The following is a 21,539-nucleotide window of genomic DNA, read 5'->3' on the forward strand; positions in this document are numbered from 1 at the left end:
TGAATACTCAAGGAGGACACTTGGTATAGGAAAAATGTATATAACAGTAGTATACTGCCGTGTAATCTGAATGGGGCTCACAGTGAAGGATGAGTAGTAAGATGATCACTACAATATGTGATGGCTTGGATATATATAATATGACAGCCAGTCATAAGTCATGTATGGGAAAAGCCACATAGGATGTGGAGGATATACACTATTAATAATAGAGGAATGGTGGGAGCTCAGTATTAGACTTTGTAAGACCAAGGTCCATCATCAAATTACTAAATTCATCTTGGTTGCGATAGTAACTTTTTTTCTTCCCTGTTTCATCTGCATCACTGTTATCTGATCTTCAAACTCTTCCACAACCTCAGAGCTACTACTTTCATTACTAGGTTCATCTTTGTGGAGGAGTAGGAAAAGGATGATCAGGGACTTGTGGCACAGGAGTAAAGCGGGCTTTACACGCTACGACATCGCTAATGCGGAGTCGTTGGGGTCACGGAATTCGTGACGCACATCCGGCCGCATTAGCGATGCCGTTGCGTGTGACATCGATTAGCGATTTTGCATCGTTGCAAAACAGTGAAAAATCGCTAATCGGCGACACGGGGGTCCATTCCCAATTATCGTTACTTCAGCAGTAACGAGGTTGTTCCTCGTTCCTGCGGCATCACACATCGCTGCGTGTGACGCCGCAGGAGCGAGGAAACTCTCCTTACCTGCCTCCCGGCCGCTATGCGGAAGGAAGGAGGTGGGCGGGATGTTACGTCCCGCTCATCTCCGCCCCTCCGCTGCGATTGGGCGGCGGTTCAGTGACGTCGCTGTGACGCCGCACGGACCGCCCCCTTAGAAAGGAGGCGGTTCGCCTGTCACAGCGACGTCGCCGGACAGGTAAGTATGTGTGACGGCTCTGGGCGATGTTGTGCGCCACGGGCAGCGATATGCCCGTGTCGCGCAACAGATGGGGGCGGGTACGCACACTAGCGATATCGGGACCGATATCGCAGTGTGTAAAGTAGCCTTAATGGATGATGGTATGTTTGACTAAATGACTGCAGGTGCATACCCGCCAGCACATCTTTAGAAGGGTCCAAAACACAGGCGTAACAGTTCATGGAATGATCAGTGGGTTCTCGCTATATTCTTGGAATACCAAACATCACAGCCCTCCCTTTCCCCTCTGTACTATCCTTCCAGAGTTTTCGTATACATCTCTCAAGTGAAATGTGGAGCTCAGGCTTTGTCCTGGACTCCGAACAGGCATCTTAAAGTATGCCTTGTAAGCTTGACACATCTTAACTGATGATGAAATTAACTTTTTTCTCTTGTTTTGGTTAGTTACACCCCTGTGGTAGTTACGCCCCTGTATAACATTATTCCTGTTGTTCGAGAACTTGAATTCAGTGTTTATGGGTCGTCTCACAAACTGTCTGTGGCCTTTAGACCCAATAAGAACAATCTTTCTGTCATCTGTCCATAGAATGTTACACCACTTCTCTTAAGACCAGTCAATATGTTCTTTAGCAAACCTTTTCAACACGTCTTTTATTCAGCAATGATTCTTAACAAGGAAAAAACAAAAGAAGGCAGCTTACCAAAAAACACTCCAGTGTATATGCTGCTATTCCATAGAGATGCTTTGCATCGGATTAAGTGGCAGGAGTTCTTGCCAGCACTTGATTTAGAAAGAAGGATAAAGCCAGCGAGCCCAAGTTATTGATGAATAAAAATTATTTTCTTTTTTAAGTCTCACATTTACAGATTCTTGAGCATCTTTATATGTCTTGGGGTCAGTTGAATTACGTTTATAGCTCACCATTTCTCCTATGGCAATATTTTTTGTTTTTTGTTTTTTTTTGTTTTTTTATTACTTCCTAATGTTATATTGAGGGGTCTTTGTGTTACGGGGGGCTGTCTGATAATGAAACCTAAAGGAATATCAGACAGTCAGGGTCCACCGTGCAAAGACTCTGCTGCAGACTATGGCAGAGTGCAATACCTCTGTTAAACTCACAGAGGAATATAATTAGTAAATAAGGCAATTCCTCCCTTACTTGGAGGGTGTGTGGAATGATCTCTGTTAATGATCACAGAGACAAAAGCAGTGAGTGTGAAATGGCACCTACCTAGGTCCGTTCCTCTAGTGGTGCCAGGAGACGGACAGCAGCGTAAGCCGCACAAAGCTCCTACCTGCGTTCGCTCCACTAGTGTGCGAGGACACGAATCACTAGATATGGCACCTGCCTAGGTCCGCTCTTCTAGTGGTGCAAAAGAGACGGACAGCAGCATAAGCCGCACAAAGCTCCTACCTCTGTTCGCTCCCCTAGTGTGCGAGGATACGAACAACTGCCAGACGCAGTATAAGGAACGTTACCCTAGCGGCAACGTCCACCTACGAGTAGAATCACAAGGCCCAGCCGGACCATGTGCCTCAGGCACCTGCCTATGTCCGCTCCACTAAGAGGTAAGGATACGGACTCCAGCCGAAGCTGTAAGGTATAAGAACGCTACCCTGCCGGTAGCGCTCACCTAACATAGACAGAGAGATGCCTAGAGGGACGTACACAGGGCGTCTACCCTCATGCATGAACCAAGAGGACTGAGCGCCGGACGGCGTGCGTCAGGGTCTTATATAGACTTTGTGCCTCATCGAAGATGGAGGACACCAGAGCCAATCCGCTGCCAGAACGACATGAATGATGTCACGCTGGCCTATCACCGAGCAAAGTATCACAAGCACATGACCAGCGACCAATCGGCATAGGTGTCAGAGACATGTGACCACGTGTCACAAGCACATGACCAGTGGCCAATCAGCTTAGAAGGTGTCAGAGACATGTGACCTCGTGTCAGCGATGATGTCACCCGCACATGTGCAATGGCTCCAAGATAGGACTTAGTCTCCAGCGCTTGCACATGTGCAGTAGCAAGAAATCCGAAGATAGTCTCCAGAGCCACAGCAACCGTAACACTTTGTGAGTATTTTTTGTATTTGCTCACATTAAATTCATTATACAAAAATCTGTTATATTGTTATATTGCAAATTGTATACTTATATTATTGCTTGTATATCAGACTTTTTCTTGGGTTTGATTTTTAAATGGTTAATTGTAAAAGGTGGATGTTCACATCTGTGACTAATTATGGGTAAATCTGCTATAGCACTACTTACCTTAAGAGTTTTTCTTTTTATTTCACAGCAATGTGTATCATGGCAATGATAAAGGCATAGCCGAAACGCGTCTTGCCGTGCGTTTACAGCAGTCATTTTTTTCATCTCCGCCTGAATCAATTGTAACTTGCTGCTATCTGATAATTTTAATCTACTTTTGAAATAAAGAAAATAATTTTTATTCATCAATAACTTGGTCTCGCTGGATTTATCCTTCTTTCTAAATTCTTAACAAAGGTTTCTTGCAAATGGTTTGGCTTCATTTATGCGTCTTCAGCTTCAAATGGATCCAGTACTCAGTGGTAACGGAAGATCTTTTTTGATCTTCCTGGAATTGAACACTGAATGCTTCTTTACCATTCTTGTTATTCTATGATCTACTGTATATGGATGTTAGTATTTCTTTTCCCACCACATGTTTCAAGCCATTTTAACACTAGAAGTCCCAGAAATTTCGAACTCCCCCCTGAAGTCCCGAAAGAGGGTCAAATGAAACTGAATAAACTGAATAGAACTAACTAGAAACTAAATGGCTAAACTCAATGGAAAACAACAACTTCCTCTGGTACGATAGTAATGGCCTTAATTACAGAACAAAAGATGGTGATTATAGGATGTTAGCTAAAATCCTTCAGGTCATTCGACCCGTCTCTGGGTTCCAAAGGTAGAAATGCTAAATGACCCCTCTCTGGGACTTCTAGTGTTAAAGCACTAGAAATCTTTTTAGCTGAGCAGCCAATTACTTTCTGCACTTCTTTATATGTTTACCCCCTCTCCAACCAACCTCTTGATCAGTGTTCTTTCTCCTTCTGTAAAATGTCTGGCACAATCATTACTCATTCAGCAAGGGCTAAAACCAACAGATACAGTACATTTGCTGCCCTACTTCTTTAAATAAGGGCCATAATTGACCCCTCTTTCTTCACAGAATGAATTCTCACTTATTGATCTCTGCACTATTAATTTTTTATTTGAACTCCCCTTTCATTAAATGAGTCAATTACAGAAAATTAGCAGTGTGCATGTCATGTTAATTCTGCTTGCCCATTACTCGTGTATATGTAGTCATGAATTTTTTTCAAATGTTGTATGATCTTTTCTCCCATAAGCACTAATTAAACACATTAGTGAAGTTATACTGCTATTATTTTGCACGTAACTTTACGCCTCTGCAGCTGAGTTGACACTCTGACAAGTTCTTTGCGTACTGATTCAGTACAGAATTTCATAAACAGCCTGTATGAGGGACTTTACACTTCGTTAAAATCAAAATTGCTAAATAAACAAAAGGCCCATATCTCTGGAACCATATGCAAATTTACAAAAAACATTTACTCAGGAGAGCAGCAGGAGTAAAGAACAAAAACTGGCTACTTTTCACCTTGTCATTGGTTTTCTTTAAAAGAGTTATCTGGGAGTATTTAATTTTTTTTCTCATGGGCCTAAGAACTTACAGGCAGGTAGTTGATAGTTACCTGCTTGTTGTACCTGGCACCATATTCTGCCAGCTTAGAGTAATCATTGGCCACTCCTGCTGGCAATTCTGCAGCTTCCATTGATGTCACGAGAACAAAGCAGCTGCTCCTCTTCCACTCTGCTCGTTTGACAAGGTGTGACTACCTTTCACGGCAGTCTCTCTACATCTAGAGACTTGTGACAGGATCTGGGCCAGAGACTCTATTTGCCACCTGAGACTCCTTGCATTAAAAATAATTTCCTTTCTTTTGGTGCTGAAAGGGTTAATGTCAGTTTTACTTTCCAGCAACTTCTGACTCCTGGCCTCAGGTGCTTCTGGTTGGTGACCACTCCCTTCTCATATATATATATATATATATATATATATATATATATATATATGGCCACATCTCCCGGTAGAGGGTACCAGTTATTCTGATTCATTCTAAAACTAAGCCTCGAGGTGGAAGGAGCTGCTCAGCCTTTGTGTGTCACAGTGTACGCTGCAGGCCTGGTGTTTGACTGCAGCTGTTAAATTGGAATTAATCGCTTTGTTGTTTCTCCTGTCTGTCGTACCTTCTTTTCTTGTTGTATTAGTGCAGCGGTGGGACTAGCGTTCCTCACCCACCAGCTTACTAGCCAGGGTTATCGCAGGGCTTCCTAGGGTTTCAGGTATCCTGTTCGGTAACAGGTGCGGAACATGTATTAGGACTGGCTAGGAATGCAGGGTACAGCTGCAGGTGTGCGCAGGAGGTGTCCCATCTTCACCTTCACTAGTGCCAGGGCCCAACGTTGTTTAACTGTGCCTGATGTCTTGTTTGTTGTGGTGAAATGTCTGTTTCTTGTGTGTATTACCCCACTCCAGACCTTCCCCCAAGTCCGTGCATGACACTACTGATGTAGTAGTCACATATACAGTACTGACCAAAAGTTTGGACACACCTTCTCATTCAAAGAGTTTTCTTTATTTTCATGACTCTGAAAATTGTAGACTCACATTGAAGGTATCAAAACTATGAATTAACACATGTGGAATGAAATACTTAAGAAAAAAGTGTGAAACAAATGAAAATATGTCTTATATTCTAGGTTCTTCAAAGTAGCCACCTTTTGCTTTGATTATTGCTTTGCACACTCTTGGCATTCTCTTGATGAGCTTCAAGAGGTAGTCACCGGAAATGGTTCTCACTTCACAGGTGTGCCGTGCCCTGTCAGGTTTAATAAGTGGGATTTCTTGCTTTATAAATGGGGTTGGGACCATTAGTTGTGTTGTGCAGAAGTCTGGTGGATACACAGCTGATAGTACTACTGAATAGACTGTTAGAATTTGTATTATGGCAAGAAAAAAGCAGCTAAGGAAAGAAAAATGAGTGGCCATCATTACTTTAAGAAATGAAGGTCAGTCAGTCCGAACAATTGGGAAAACTTTGAAAGTGTCCTCAAGTACAGTGGCAAAAACCATCAAACGCTACAAAAAACCTAGCTCACATGAGGACCGCAGGTGTGATGGTGTGGGGGTGCTTTGCTGGTTACACTGTTGGGGATTTATTCAAAATTGAAGGCATACCTAATCAGCATGGCTACCACAGCATCTTGCAGCGGCATGCTATTCCATCCGGTTTGCGTTTAGTTGGACTATCATTTATTTTTCAACAGGACAATGACCCCAAACACACCTCCAAGCTGTGTAAGGGCTATTTGACTAAGAAGGAGAGTGATGGGGTGCTACGCCAGATGACATGGCCTCCACAGTCACCAGACCTGAACCCAATCAAGATGGTTTGGGGTGAGCTGGACCGCAGAGTGAAGGCAAAAGGGCCAACAAGTGCTAAGCATCTCTGGGAACTCCTTCAAGACTGTTAGAAGACCATTTCCGGCGACTACCTCTTGAAGCACATCAAGAGAATGCCAAGAGTGTGCAAAGCAGTAATCAAAGCAAAAGGTTGCTACTTTAAAGAACCTACAATATAAGACATATTTTCAGTTGTTTCACACTTTTTTGAAAAGTATTTTATTCCACATGTGTTAATTCATAATTTTGATGCCTTCAATGTGAATCTACAATTTTCAGAGTCATAAAAATAAAGAAAACTCTTAGGTGTGTCCAAACTTTTGGTATGTACCTGCAGGAAGCCACCTGTCAACCAGCATGACTTCAGTAGTTACAGTATGTCCATAGAGCAGTCCAGAAGAGGCACAGCTTCTCTGTTGATGTGAGGCGGCAAAATTGAAAGCAGGAGCGTTCTGTCAGCATTCTGAATAGGCGCAAGACAGAGCAGACAGATAAATGCCTGTCAGCAGGGCTGGACTGGAACTAAAATGTAGCCCTGGCTTTTGAAGGTATACAGGTCCACTTTTTGTATGGTGATTGTGTAATATTTTTGTCCACTTGTAGGTTTCAGATCGTGAGGTGAGTGTAACATGACTATATAACATATAGTCACAGCTGCATGCAGTATTACAGCTCAGTCCTATGTATTGCTCTTACCTGCAGGATCTGGCAAAGCCGCTATTTTACATTCAGAGCTGGGTCTTGTAGATAATAAAGAAGATGCTGCGCTCTCCTTAGTGCTGCGGCCTATTTATATACAAGTTTAGAAAAAACTCTGCTTTTTAAAGAGAGGTGTCTATAAATAAGGTAAATATCCACAATAGTTCAATACAGCACACTCATGAAAGGCAAAATAATTTTTTGAGCTAATAGTTTTTTATTTCCCCCCAGGCTGGCCCGCTCCATAATATTTTCCTGATGCTGTCCTCAAAAATATTCCACCCATGCTACCCCTATCCATAATATTCCACCCACACTACCTTTCGCCATAATATTCCCCCCACATTGCCTCTCTATATAATATTTCCATCATGCTATAATATTCCTCCCACGCTGTCCTCCTTAATATTCTCCCCATGCTGTCCTTCATAATATTCTTCCAATGCTACCCCTCCCCATAATATCCCCCTACGCTGCCCCTCTCCATAATTTTTCCACCATGCTGCCCATTTCTATAATAATCCCCCCCATGCTGTCTCTCTCCATATTTCCTCAATGCTGTCCCTCTCCATAATATACCCCCCACTGCACCACTCCATATTTCCCATACACTACCCACCCAAAATTTTACGCCTTCACACACACACAGGCCATCTGAATAAAGTACTCCCACCACTACCTCTCAAAGCTGTGCCACCTTTCATAATTGTTCACACATTTTGTGCCGTAATCCCTCCCCCACTCATCCACATTTATTAAAGATTTCATCTTCAGCTCCTCCGTGGAGGCCTTATCGATGTTCTAAGTGTCTCTGCAGTTCCAGCAGCAGTCTGATGGTGTCATTAAGGTGCCGATCTCATCACTCTGCTGCATGTTGGGGTGCCACTCCTGGTGCTACACAGTTCAAATGTATTTGCGTCTTAAAGACTCAAACAGATTTGATTAGGAAGGTGGGAGACGCATCTTTCAGACATCTCCACTAGCCTGATATGGAGGCTCGATCTACGGCCATCATCACTCTCTCTTCAGCAGTATGCTCAAGATAATGTTACACAGCGTGCATGCTGCAGAAGTGAGAGTGATGATGTACGTAGATCAAGTGGTCCGCCACAGGAACCTGCCCGTCTTGTAATTGCCCGCAATGCAAGATGACCAGTCTGGCCTGGCCTGTCAGTTCTTAGCCGCATGAAAAACAAATGAAACAAAAAATGGTCCCGGATAACCCCTTTAAAACTTGCTTTATATTCATCGATAGCTGCATAAAATAATGAATTAGTGAATGTGTAAGGAAAAGCAGTACATTTCAAATTATCTTCATGCAGGCGAAAAAAAAAACTATAAAGACGCATTGTGAAATAATAGAGAACATTAGCCTAGCCTGAACTATTAATAAACCTTGGTTCATTTTCTAAATTTCGTTGCAGGGCCCAATGATGGCCATGCCTAATGATGGGTGATAGCTATTTGACTCCTGGAGAATCCATTTAAGTCCAAATCGATGTAAAACAAACACTGCTGTAATCACAAGACCTTTGTTATGCTTCGTATACATACGATTAAAAGTACACACACTAAACTGTGTAAATAAATAAATAAATAAATACAAAATTGTTACAAATACCCTGCCCTGGATTGCTAAGCAACTATTAAAGGCTTAGAGTAGGCTTCACTGCTACACAACAATATTGTACACATTTAATGAAGAACAGGACCACTCCTTACTATTGTGGAGCATGTGCCACATCTTAAATATACAGTATTAATAGAACACATTATATCAGGGGTGAGCAATTCATTTTGCCGAAGGGCCAGATAAGAGACCTTGACCAATGAGGAGGGTTAAAATTAATTCTGCACAATATTAATATTAACATATTATTTTCCTCACAAAGAAGAGTGAAGTGAGGAAACGCGGTATATGCCGCTAGTGGAAGGGCGCTTTCCACTGCAGACCGCAGCCAGACAATCGTATATATATCAGCGGTGGATTCCGCATATATTCTAATACCTACTGCACTCATCTTTAACTTGATTGCTAATATTTTGCCTAGAGGTTTCCTTATGTGGATTCTCATTTAAATAATCCACTAAACAGGTCCACATCTTACCTGTGTTCTCATTCATATTTGACATTCCTTGTTGATTCCCAATAGCTATATGACAGGTTCTCTGTCTCTTCATATTTATCTATGAGTAGTTCCTTTCACGGCTTCAAAGCTGGTTCTGGAAGAAGGTCCAAGTAGTGACCGAAACGTTGAACTGAACTTTAAGTTGTAATAAAATTAATCTTTTTACACATATGTTGGAGTGCCTGGTGCTAATTTTTCATAAAACGGACTTGGACCCTACGTGAGCACCCAAACTTTACAGAAGTGTCATGATATTCTTACCTTTGGGACTTTAAAAAACAGTCCGGTTCAGGATTGCACTTGACACCAGACACTGAACCCCATTTAACTCTATGGTATCCAAACTTGAGTGTTATAAAATGGTGTTAGTAAGGGCTAGAGGGCTGCAAAAGCAAGCAAAATGGACATTAAAGCTGAACAACTATACTGAGTCTTTGCGCGGCTGCCACACTGCTTCCAGGCCCGCTCATTAAACTATATGAATATGCACTGCACTGCCCACCATCTCTGATAGCATCTGTGATTGGTTGCAGTCACACTGCCAGCTTAGCGGTGTCTGTGATTAGTTGCCCTCACAGTAGCGGTCTGTCTCCTGGAAGTAGAGTGTAAAAATAAATAAATATTTGGGAAAAATTATGTAGGGTCCCCCATATTCTGATACCCAGCACAAATAAAAGGAGACAGCTGGAGGCTGCAGGCCCCAGCTGTGTGCATTATCTTTTCTGTGTATAAAAATACAAGGATTTTTTTTTTTGCTTATTAAAGTTATTTAAAAAAAAAACCAAAACACAGCATGCCATCCAACACCCCACATGTTGATGCCCAGCCAAGATAAAGCAGACAGCTGGGGGCTGGTATTCTCAGGCTGGACAGGTCAATAGTTACTGGGACCTTCCCAGCCTGACAATAGCAGCCCGTAGATGTCTCAGAATTTTTGCATTCATTACGGTATGTTACGGGGGGACTGGCAGATCAGGATAAGGTGGTAAATATTCCAATCGCCAGTCGGGGCCCACCATGCTCCAGATGACAAAGGAGCTGCTGGCAACCCAAAGGTTAGGCAGCGATTAAAGGGCTGGGTGGCTCTGCGATAACCCAGGAAACCTGGGAACTGATCACGTGTGTAGGGACACGTCAGACCGGACGACAACCTGACGCTACACCGACCACGTGTGCAGGGAACACGTCAGGCCGGGTGGTGATCAGGTAGCGTTGACCGGAAGACCGCCGCGAAAGTGCCCTGTCGGCCACATGTGTAGGACACGTCAAGCCGAGTGGTCCTCTGATTAGCGTTTCTGGTCACCTGTCGACTGGCCACGTGTGCGAAGGACACGTCAGGCCAGGTGGTCACACCAGTAGCGTTGACTGGGAAGCCGATACAAGGGGGATAGGGTACACACTCAGCCCAGGAACTCCTTGTTAATGCCACAGGGGTCCTGGGGTACGCTGTCCGTGTGCGTAGGGGGCACAACCGGACAGAAGGCGCAGCAGCCGCAGCCCAGTTAACTCCACTGGGCTGCACAAGCAGGACTGGACGGTAGAAGGTGGAAGCCCGGCGCCTGACCCTAACATGCTCAGCCATGGGTGTCTAGGCGTGACAAGCACCGGACAGCTAACCCTACCTACCGCTTCCAAACAAAGGCTTATGCCGCACATGGAGGTGTGCTCACAACAAGCATATGAGAACACTGCGCACCTCCATGTCGTGTCCAGCCCCTTTTATAACCTGGGTCCGCCCCAAACCCAGGGTGGACCACAATGGCACCTCCAGGGTCCACTAGCAGAGTGCCATGTCATCAGCGACATCACCAGCGGCCTATCCGGAACCACCACGTCACTGATGACCTCATTGCTGCCACGCCCCAAACACCTCACAAGTTATCGTCTGACAACCAATGGTGAGGTGCCGTGTCATAGGGCGGGTCTCCGCAAGCCAGTCCGGAGTGGCCACATCATCAGGACACCTGATGTGTGTCAGCCTATCAAAGCCTGCCACCTCACGGACATGCCCAGTGAGGTCCTTACCGGACCTAGCCTCTGATAAACTAAGTGCCTGAGCATGCTCAGTAGCCTGAGCAACAGTCTCAGTAGGCACAACACAGGACTTAGACACGACACGATGTCCAAGTAGCTGTGTAAAGAGGCTTTTCGCACTAAGTGTAGGAGCATGCTCAGTAGCCTGAACCGAGGACTTGGCCTCAGAAATGGCACTATCAGGCTGAGGATGCTCACTAGGCAAAATACTGGACTTAGGTTCGGGCTGGGGTAAATCGGCGCGCACATGCGCACTAGCCGCCTTTCCACACTTAGACGTGGAGCCACGGCCAAAAACGGTAGCCGGTGCCTGGGCGCAACAGCAACCGCAGCAGGCTGCTTGCGGCTATGGCGGCGCCGATTCGTAACACATTAGATGTGCCAATCCTGGTGCTATATCCGTCTCCTCCCGATTGCTCTAGAGCGGTGGCAATCAAGGTAATATAAGGGGTTAATGATAGCTGTGATTTGTAAAAAATCTGAAATTTTGTGAAAATGTTTACAATTTTTCAATTTTCATACTTTGAATTTTCGTGCCTTTAAACCAGAGTTGTCACACAAAATAGTTAAAAAATAACATTTCCCACGTGTCTACTTTATATCAGCACAATATTTGAAACATCAATTTATTTTTTTTTTGCTATGAAGTTTGAAGGGTTCAAAGCTTATCAGCAATTTCTCATTTTCCAACAATGTTTACAAAATCTTTTTTTAGGGACCACATCACATTTGAAGTGACTAAAGGCTACTTTACACACTGCGATATCGGTCCCGATATCGCTAGTGTGGGTACCCGCCCCCATCTGTTGCGCGACACGGGCATATCGCTGCCCGTGCCGCACAACATCGCCCACAGCTGTCACACATACTTACCTGTCCGGCGACGTCGCTGTGACGGGCGAACCGCCTCCTTTCTAAGGGGGCGGTCCATGCGGCGTCACAGCGACGTCACTGAAACGCCGCCCAATCGCAGCGGAGGGGCGGAGATGAGCGGGACGTAACATCCCGCCCACCTCCTTCCTTCCGCATAGTGGCCGGGAGGCAGGTAGGGAGAGTTTCCTCGCTCCTGCGGCGTCACACGCAGCGATGTGTGCTGCCGCAGGAACGACGAACAACCTCGTTACTGCTGAAGTAACGATAATTGGGAATGGACCCCCGTGTCGCCGATTAGCGATTTTGCACTGTTTTGCAACGATGCAAAATCGCTAATCGATGTCACACGCAACGGCATCGCTAATGCGGCCGGATGTGCGTCACGAATTCCGTGACCCCAACGACTCCGCATTAGCGATGTCGTAGCGTGTAAAGCCCGCTTAAGAGATATCGGGGGTGACAGAAAATTCCCAAAAGTGGCATCATTCTAAAAACTTCACCCAGCAAACTGCTCAAGACCACTTTGAAGAAATTTATTAACCCTTTAAAACCAGGGATTGGAGGACCAGAAAGCCTTATTTACATATTTCCAGTACATTCTAGGAAGAAAGAAGAGTCTCCTTAAACTGAACAATTGCTGAGATTAGCCGGTTCTCGCTGCTTAAGGACATCAAAAATTTGTCTGTCTTATACGCTGGGACAGTGAGCACACAGTTAAAGTAAGAAAAAAAAAATACACAGAGGAATAATATTTTGAATTTAACAGAAATATGGAAGAGATCAAAGCCCACATGATGAGCTGCAACACATGTTACATGTTCACGCATCTACCGGACAAAAAGGACAACTTCACCTGCCACAAATGAAAACTAGTGGCCCTTTTTAGAAGAAAAAGTGCAGGGGTTGGAAAAAAGAATAGCAACACTGAAGCTCATTAAAGAAGGTGAGGATTTCTTGGACGAAGAAGAAGCAACCCTTCAGGAGACTGAAAGGGAGAAAAGCTTTCACTTTGACTACAGAGTCAGAAAAATTGATACACTTGCCCAAAGGAAAAAGTAAAGGAAAATCCAGCATCCACGTATAAAATTAAAACATGGCTTTATTGAAAAAATTAAAAACTAGAAAAAGCTATGACAATATTTTAAGTAGACTAGATAGTCCATCTACATGTTTTGAACAGTTAACCTGTTCTTAATTATGACAACTTTGTTGTGAATGTTGTGAATTTTAAAAAATTGGTATAATGGGCTGGTTGTATCATCCAGTGGGATTTGCTGGGCATTAGAAATAGTTGAGAGATGTTTTATGATTTACTACTGTAAATTTTTAATGTCTAAATACTGATACTATTTTTACGGTGCTATTTAATCCACTCAGTTAAAATTCATTATTTATATATTCACAAAAAGATTTTTTGTAGATTCTTTAATGGAAGAGGACACTATATAAGGGGCTAGGCCCCCAAGCTGGACCATCCTTGAGGAAGGGGACCGAATTGGTCCCCGAAACGCGCGTTAGAATAGAGTCCAGCTTTATTCATGTATTTACGGCTTTCAGTTTATTATATCCTGGACTCCAATTCAGCGGAAATTCAGCGTATATTTTTTTGGTTTGTTTTAATTACGCCCTGGGTGGTAATGGTATACACCTAAAGTAACCTGCAAAACCCAGCCTCCAACCTTCAGCTTCAACTGATCTCAGTGATTCTGAGATTTGTGTTTCTGTGACATATTGTACTTCATGTTAGTGGTAAATTTAAGATGATATGTTTTGCATTTATATGTGAAAATATCAGAAATTTGGCAAATATTTCTCAATTTTCAAACTTTGATATATTTTTTTTTTTAATGCCCTCAAATCAGAGAGTTGTCACACAAAATATGTGGTTTCACAATACTATTTGAATACACAGCAGAGATCAGATGGGAAAGAGAGCAACTTGCTATTTCGAATGCAGATTCCGATTGAATATTTTCTGGTCTCCGCTAACCGAGCCACTGAGGTACCATATCAGCAGAAATCCCACAAGTGATCCCATATTGGAAATGTCAATGAGAGAATTAATTTAGGGGTGTAGTGGGTATTTTGGACCCACAGGTGCCTCATTTTATTGATGTGGAAATATAACATTGTAGTGGTAAAAATGTAATTTTTTTTATTATTAGTTGCAGGATTGTCAGCTACACAAGGGTTAAAAAAATTAAAATGGACCTCATAGTTTATTGCGCAATTTCTCCTGAACGCGGTTATCCCCTATATGTTGTTAGAAACTACTGATTGGCCACACGGCAGGGTGAAGCAGGAAGGAGCATGATTTGGCTTTTAGACCACAGAGTTTGCTAGAATAGTTTGCGAGTGACATTTGCGGAGTGCCTAAGTTGCCATAACGGCAGAGGAACCGCAAGTGACCCCCATTGTAGGAATTGCAGCTAGCAATTAATTTATGTATGGTTGCCGTGACTATTTTTTATGTGACTGTCTCAACCAAGTATGACAAATGGTCAAACAAACAATCTCCTACTTGGTTGAGACATACAGGTTTCTATAAGTGTGGGGATCACAGATGTCGCACATGTCAACATTCTGAAATTATGCACGAGTTTAGAAAGCATGATAATTCTGCCCAATTCAATATGAAATAATTCATCAATTTTAATATGTCTTTATGTCGTTTATATTATCTGCTGCACAGTGTGTAATGTAATGTATGTGGGTTGCACAATCTGGCAATTAAAAATATGCATATCTGAGCATATAGCTAATATATTTAGTCCAAGCAGTTCATACAGTGCGATTTCACAAGCTTTGCAGCATTTTATCTCAAAGCACCGTCACAGTACAGCTTCCTTCAAAATCAGACAGGCTGTTTTCACATCCCAGAGGAGGTGATTAAGATGTCTTTTTTGACCAGAGAAGCTTATTGAATGCATTGTCTAAATCAGGGGTGGGGAACCTCCGGCCCGCGGGCCATATGCGGCCCGCAATGACATTTAATGCGGCCCCCGGGCACATTCCAGGCTACCCCAGTGCTCGAGCGGCACTTGCGCTTTTGCCAGCCGCCGGCCCTTTAAAATCCCAGTGCGTTATGGGTAGATGCTAGAATGTACGGGCTATTTACAGATCCTGATTGCAGCCCGTACTAGAATGTACGGGCTCTTTTCGGGACCTGATTACAGCCCATACATTCTAGACTGAACCCGGGACTGTGCTCGCATGCTGAGGGTTTACCTTGAGGGCGGGGTAAACAGCGCGCTGTGCTCCAGTCACAGCAGAAGAGGTGCAGCAGATGCCTTCCTGCTGTACATGCCTCCCGGACCTGTGCTATGTGACTCCTCCTCCTCCCCTTGTACTGTGAGTATGCAACCCATCGCTGCCCCCCCCATCCAGTGCTGTGTACCCCCTAGTACTGTGTGTAGCCCCAAGTGCTGTGTACCCCCCAGTACTGTGTGTAACCCCTCAGTGCTGTGTACCCCCCAGTACTGTGTGTAACCCCTCAGTGCTGTGTAATCTGTGCAGCCTCCTAGTGCTGTCAGTGCTGCCACATCGTGCTCTCCCTGCTGCCTCCTAGTGCTGTCACCTAATGCTCTCCATGCTGCCTTTTAGTGCTGTCACTGTCAGTGCTCTTTGTGCTGCCACCTAGTGTTCTTTGTGCTGCCACCTAGTGCTCTTTGTGCTGCCACCTAGTGCTCTTTGTGCTGCCACCTAGTGCTCTTTGTGCTGCCACCTAGTGCTCTCTGTGCTTCCACCTAGTGCTCTCTGTGCTGCCACCTAGTGCTCTCTGTGCTGCCACCTAGTGCTCTCTGTGCTGCCACCTAGTGCTCTCTGTGCTGCCACCTAGTGCTCTCTGTGCTGTCACTGTCAGTGTTCTTTGTGCTGCCACCTAGTGCTCTTTGTGCTGCCACCTAGTGCTCCCTGTGCTGCCACCTAGTGCTCCCTGTGCTGCCACCTAGTGCTCCCTGTGCTGCCACCTAGTGCTCCCTGTGCTGCCACCTAGCACTCCCTGTGCTGCCACCTAGCACTCCCTGTGCTGCCACCTAGCGCTCCCTGTGCTGCCGCCTAGCGCTCTCTGTGCTGCCGCCTAGCGCTCTCTGTGCTGCCGCCTAGCGCTCTCTGTGCTGCCACCTAGTGCTCCCTGTGCTGCCACCTAGTGCTCCCTGTGCTGCAACCTAGCGCTCCCTGTGCTGCCACCTAGCGCTCCCTGTGCTGCCGCCTAGCGCTCTCTGTGCTGCCGCCTAGCGCTCTCTGTGCTGCCGCCTAGCGCTCTCTGTGCTGCCGCCTAGCGCTCTCTGTGCTGCCCGTTGTGCCGCCTAGTGCTGTCCATTGTGCCGCCTAGTGCTGTCCGTTGTGCCGCCTAGTGCTGTCCGTTATGCCGCCTAGTGCTGTCCGTTGTGCCGCCGCCTAGTGCTGTTCGTGCTGCCACCTAGCTCTGTCCGTGCTGCCGCCTAGCGCTCTCTGTGCTGCCGCCTAGCGCTCGCTGTGCTGCCGCCTAGCGCTCTCTGTGCTGCCGCCTAGTGCTCTCTGTGCTGCCGCCTAGCGCTGTCCGTTGTGCCGCCTAGCGCTGTCCGTTGTACCGCCTAGTGCTGTCCGTTGTGCTGCCTAGTGCTGTCCGTTGTGCCGCCTAGTGCTGTCCGTTGTGCCGCCGCCTAGCGCTGTCTGTGCCCGCCACTAGTGCTGTCCATGCTTAGCATCTCCTGTGATCTATACGCTCCTCCTGTGATGTATACGCCCCAGCCTGTCCTGGGATGTATATGCCTCAATGTTTCCTGTGATGAATATGCGCCTCAGTGTCTTCTGTGATGTATATGCCCCAGCTTCTCCTGGGATGTGTATGCCCCCAGCCTCTCCAGACCAAGACAAACCTGGAAAAGCAGTTGTGAGAAACAAAATGATCAATATCACCAAACATCACAGCCGCTCCAGCCACCACATTAGGGGTGAGTTAATTAATTGTTTGACCAAATATAGCCTGGTCGTTTTCAAGTTGATAATTTGGTGCGGCCCCCGAAGGTTGGTAGAAAATTCCAAATGGCCCCCGGCAGTAAAAAGGTTCCCCACCCCTGGTCTAAATACATGCCATCCCCACTGACTCAAAATGAGAAAAGAATTAATGTCTAATTACTAGTCTTATGCATGTGTTATTGTCATGTTATTTTGTGTTTTGTAGTCAAATGTGTGTCATGTGCAATAGTGTTTTTTTAATTAATTAGTTCACACGTGATTGTTAAAGCTAAATTTTCAATGGATGTTATACACCATATCATGCAACTGATTTTCATTTTGAAGTCAGCTTTGTAAACAATGGTTATACGTATGTATGATTTTTAGTGCATTTTTTTCAAATAAAGTAGTTCTGGAATTTTAAGGAGCTGGAATAATTTATTTATTTTTTTTTTTTTGCATTTTCATAGGGAACTTTTCCCAATTCTTGGACTAGTCTATTGAATGCAAAATAACTCACCCGGAATGGAGGTAGATCCAGCTCACAAAAACAGTAATGCGGGCGTCACACAGTACGATCTATCGTGTGATTGCACGAGCGATCATACCCGCCCCCGTCGTTTGTGCGTCACGGGCAATTAGTTGCCCGTGGCACACAAAGTCGTTAAACCGCCGTCACACGTACTTACCTGCTGAGCGACCTCACTGTGGGCGGCGAACATCCAGTTCCTGAAGGGGGAGGGACGTTTGGCGTCACAGCGACGTCACACAGCAGCTGGCCAATAGAAGCGGAGGGGCGGAGATGAGCGGGACGTAAACATCCCGCCCACCTCCTTCCTTCCGCATTGCTGGCTTGAGCCGAGGGACGCAGGTAAGTTGTGTTCATCGTTCCCAGGGTGTCACACAGAGCGATGTGTGCTGCCCCGGGTACGATGAACAACCGTAGCCATTAAAAATAAACAATTTTTTAAAAATAAGCGACGAGAACACAACTCACGATTTGTGAGTGACTCTGCATTGCTCGGAGGTGTCACACGAAACGATGTCGCAAGCGATGCCGGATGTGCGTCACGAAACCTTGACCCCGACGATGCATCGCACGATAGCTCGTCTCGTGTGATGCCCGCATTAGGCAAGATTGTAAGAATTAGCTTCTTAGCCTTTCAGCATTACTTTTTCCTGGAGAGCCCATTCTCACACGAGATTTAGATGGTATAATGCGCACCTGCTCTACGTTTTTGGCACCATATTTGGTTAGCAAAATACACTCTCTTCTATGCCTTTCGAACTCCAAATTAATAAGATTTGTTTTAGGAGCATTTGAGAAATGAATTCAGCACAGCCTTGTGTGGTGTACTCAGTATTTCTTCTTTATTAGCACACTAGCCGTAGTAACCGGGCGTTGCCCGGGATAGTAACTGTCTCTCTCTCTGCCTATGTCTGTGTCTGTCTATGTCTCTGTCTTTCTGTCTCTTTCTGTCTGTCTCTTTCTGTCTGTTTCTGTGTGTCTGTCTCTGTGTGTCTGTCTCTGTCTGTTTGTCTCTGTCTGTTTGTCTCTGTCTGTCTTTGTCTGTCTTTCTGTCTGTCTCTGTGTTCCTGTGTCTGTCTCTGTGTGTATCTGTCTCTGTGTGTCTGTCTCTGTCTGTCTCTTTCCCTGTCTGTGTGTCTGTCTTTATCCATGTGTATCTGTCTCTATCCATGTCTGTGTCTCTCTCTGTCTGTGTCTATCTCTGTCTGTCTGTGTCTCAGTCTGTCTCTCTCTATCTCTGTGTTTGTCTCTCTCTATCTCTGTGTCTGTCTTTCTGTCTATCTCTGTCTCTGTGTCTGTCTGTGTCTCTCTCTCTCTCTATCTCTGTGTCTGTCTCTCTCTATCTCAGTGTCTGTATTTCTGTCTTTCTGTCTCTCTCTGTCTCTGTGTCTGTCTGTGTCTCTCTCTCTCTGTGTCTGTCTCTCTCTCGGTATCTCTGGGTCTGTCTTTCTGTCTCTCTCTGTCTTTGTGTCTGTCTGTGTCTGTCTGTCTCTTTCTCTCTCTCTATCTCTGTGTCTGTCAGTTTGTTTCTCCGGCTGTCTCTTTCTCCAGCTGTCTCTTTCCCCGGCTGTCTCTTTCCCCGGCTGTCTGTTTCTCTCTGTCTGTTTCTCTCTTTCTGTCTGTTTCTCTCTGTCTGTCTCTTTCTCTTTGTCTGTCTCTTTCTCTCAGTCTGTCTCTCTCTGTCTGTCTCTTTGATTGTCTCTCTCTCTCTGTCTGTTTCTCTGTCTGTCTCTTTCCCTGTCTGCCTCTTACTGTCTGTGCCTATGTCTGTCTGTCTCTGTTTCTCTCTATCCGTCTCCCCACCAACATGTTATTAACTCACACATAAGCTTCTTATACTATGAATGTCCTTTGTTCCTATAGCAACCAATCACAGCTGCAATTAATAACCTTCAGCTCGCAGTTCCATTGACTTTAATGAAGGCAGGTTTTTTGGAGAGTAACTGTAAAGTGCGGGGTTAAATTTTCCCGTCAAAACATAGTCTAGGACGTTCCCTGAGTCACATGGGGCGTCTGTGAAAAAGTTTGTGATTGTAAATGCGAAAGTGCGGATTCATTTAGCGGATACACGCACACGTACACGCACACGCACACACACACACACACACACACACACACACAGACACACACACACACAGCTTTATATATTAGATGTAACTTTAAAGGAAACCTGTCAGGTCCAATATGCCTCTATAACCACAAGCAGTTCTCGATGCATATTAGTAATTCCTGCCTAAGAGTCTCTGTATATACTAGCAAAAATAGACAGTTCTTTAGAAAAAGTATTTCTAAAGATCGTTTTTAAATGCTAATGAGGCCAGAGACTAGTCGCAAGGGCGTAACTTCCCTTGGCTAGTCGGCCCACATAGCATGTTAACACACCCCTATGTGCGTACTAACATGCTAATGAATGCGCAGTGACACCGCACATACCTCACTCTTGATGGCGTCTGGCGGAGGATGGATTCGCACTGCGAATGAGTTCCTGGGACTTCTGATCATGCTCACTAAACTGATGCAGAGTGTAAGCTTCTCTGCTTTAGTGAGGTATAGAGCACATGACCGGAAGTGCTGGGGATTCTAGATCATGCGCAGTGCGCATCCATTAAGAGTGAGGTATGTATCGCATTGCTGCGCATTCATTAGCATGTTACTACGCCCACAGGGGAGTGTTAACATGCTATGTGGGCCAACTAGCTAAGGGAAGTAATGCCCTTGCAACTAGTCCCTGACCTCATTAGCATATAATAAATGATATTTAGAAATACTTTTTCTAAAGATCGATGTATCTATGCTAGTGTATACAGGAACTGTTAGGCAGGAATTACTAATATGCTCCCAGAACTGCTTGTGGTTCTGGGTGAATATTAGACCTGACAGGTTTACTTTAAATAGGGTCACAGACAAAGGAAAAGTTCCCTCCAAACTATGAGCCAATAGGACCAATAGAAGTGTGAATAGAAATGTGAAACTTTCCACCCATCAGTGTTACTTGGTCACCATGACATCAGACGTTATAGGACAAGATGGATGCCCCTGTTCTCTCACACTACTAAATGGCATGCTCCTTGCTACAAACCTTACGCCAGTCAGCGACTGGAGTAAGATTTCTACACGCTGTGAGGATTCTACAATGCCGGGTGCAGGCGACCATGTGACCACAAGTATGGAATATGCACACTCATGGCCTCATTTCAGCTGCAATGCAAGTGTATTGAGTGAGACCGGAAACAGTCTAATCGAAATATGTCTAAAAGTATGCATATAACATACTTACAGTCATGTGAACGACTGCTCCGGAGAGTCTTCATAGCTTGTGCAATGTGAGGATTCACAAGTCTGCAGACAGACAGAGAGTGAGTGCAGACTTGTAGTTTAAAACTAAACAATCTCTATAAGGCCAGAGTCATACTTGTGAGAGACTCGTGCAAGTATTGCATCACATCACCTGACATGGCCTTCAGCTCTCCTGACAGGAGCATCTCAGCTGCATAGAAATACATGCAGCTGACCCTCTCCTGTCAGGAGAGTGTGTGGCCATGCCAGGTGATGCGATGTGAGTCTCTCACAAGTCTCTCTCAAGTGTGACTCCAGCCTAAGAGTCATCTGCCTTTTAATGAATTAAGAGCATCTGACTCTACTATGCCCACTCATCAAGACTGGCGTTGTTCATGTCTGTCTTGATGATTTAGGGTCATTGTATGTAGACATTGTCATATTTTTCATTTGACATTTAAGCAACATGAGCCAATACATTTTATCCTACAAACATCATGAAAAATGTGACTGAATGCCAACTGTAAAACCAGCGTTTGGGTATGTGCATAAAACCTCTTTTTACAGGGTGGTCAGCTCCAAAACTCTCCTGAAATGGTGCCAAGAAAGTGCACAAGATGAACATTTGTATGTAAAAAAACCCCAAAAAC

The 21,539-nt window shown here is 45.0% G+C and overlaps 1 protein-coding gene across 3 annotated transcripts in view; it reads left to right on the top strand.

The window, feature by feature from the left end:
* Positions 1-15,353: 15,353 nt before the first annotated feature.
* Positions 15,354-21,539, top strand: part of STAP1 (signal transducing adaptor family member 1) — a 180,219-nt gene continuing 174,033 nt past the window's right edge. Inside the window, exon 1 of one of the 3 annotated variants that reach the window (XM_075352391.1) lies at positions 15,354-15,497. In XM_075352391.1, coding sequence (XP_075208506.1) covers positions 15,360-15,497 — 138 coding nt within the window. In that variant the 5' untranslated portion in view covers positions 15,354-15,359. Of the gene's footprint in view, positions 15,498-17,553; positions 17,616-21,539 lie in introns of those variants that run through there. The other 2 variants (XM_075352392.1, XM_075352393.1) reach the window with 2 other exon arrangements.

The sequence above is a fragment of the Anomaloglossus baeobatrachus genome, chromosome 1, assembly GCF_048569485.1.
Source record: "Anomaloglossus baeobatrachus isolate aAnoBae1 chromosome 1, aAnoBae1.hap1, whole genome shotgun sequence".
NCBI lineage: Eukaryota > Metazoa > Chordata > Amphibia > Anura > Aromobatidae > Anomaloglossus > Anomaloglossus baeobatrachus.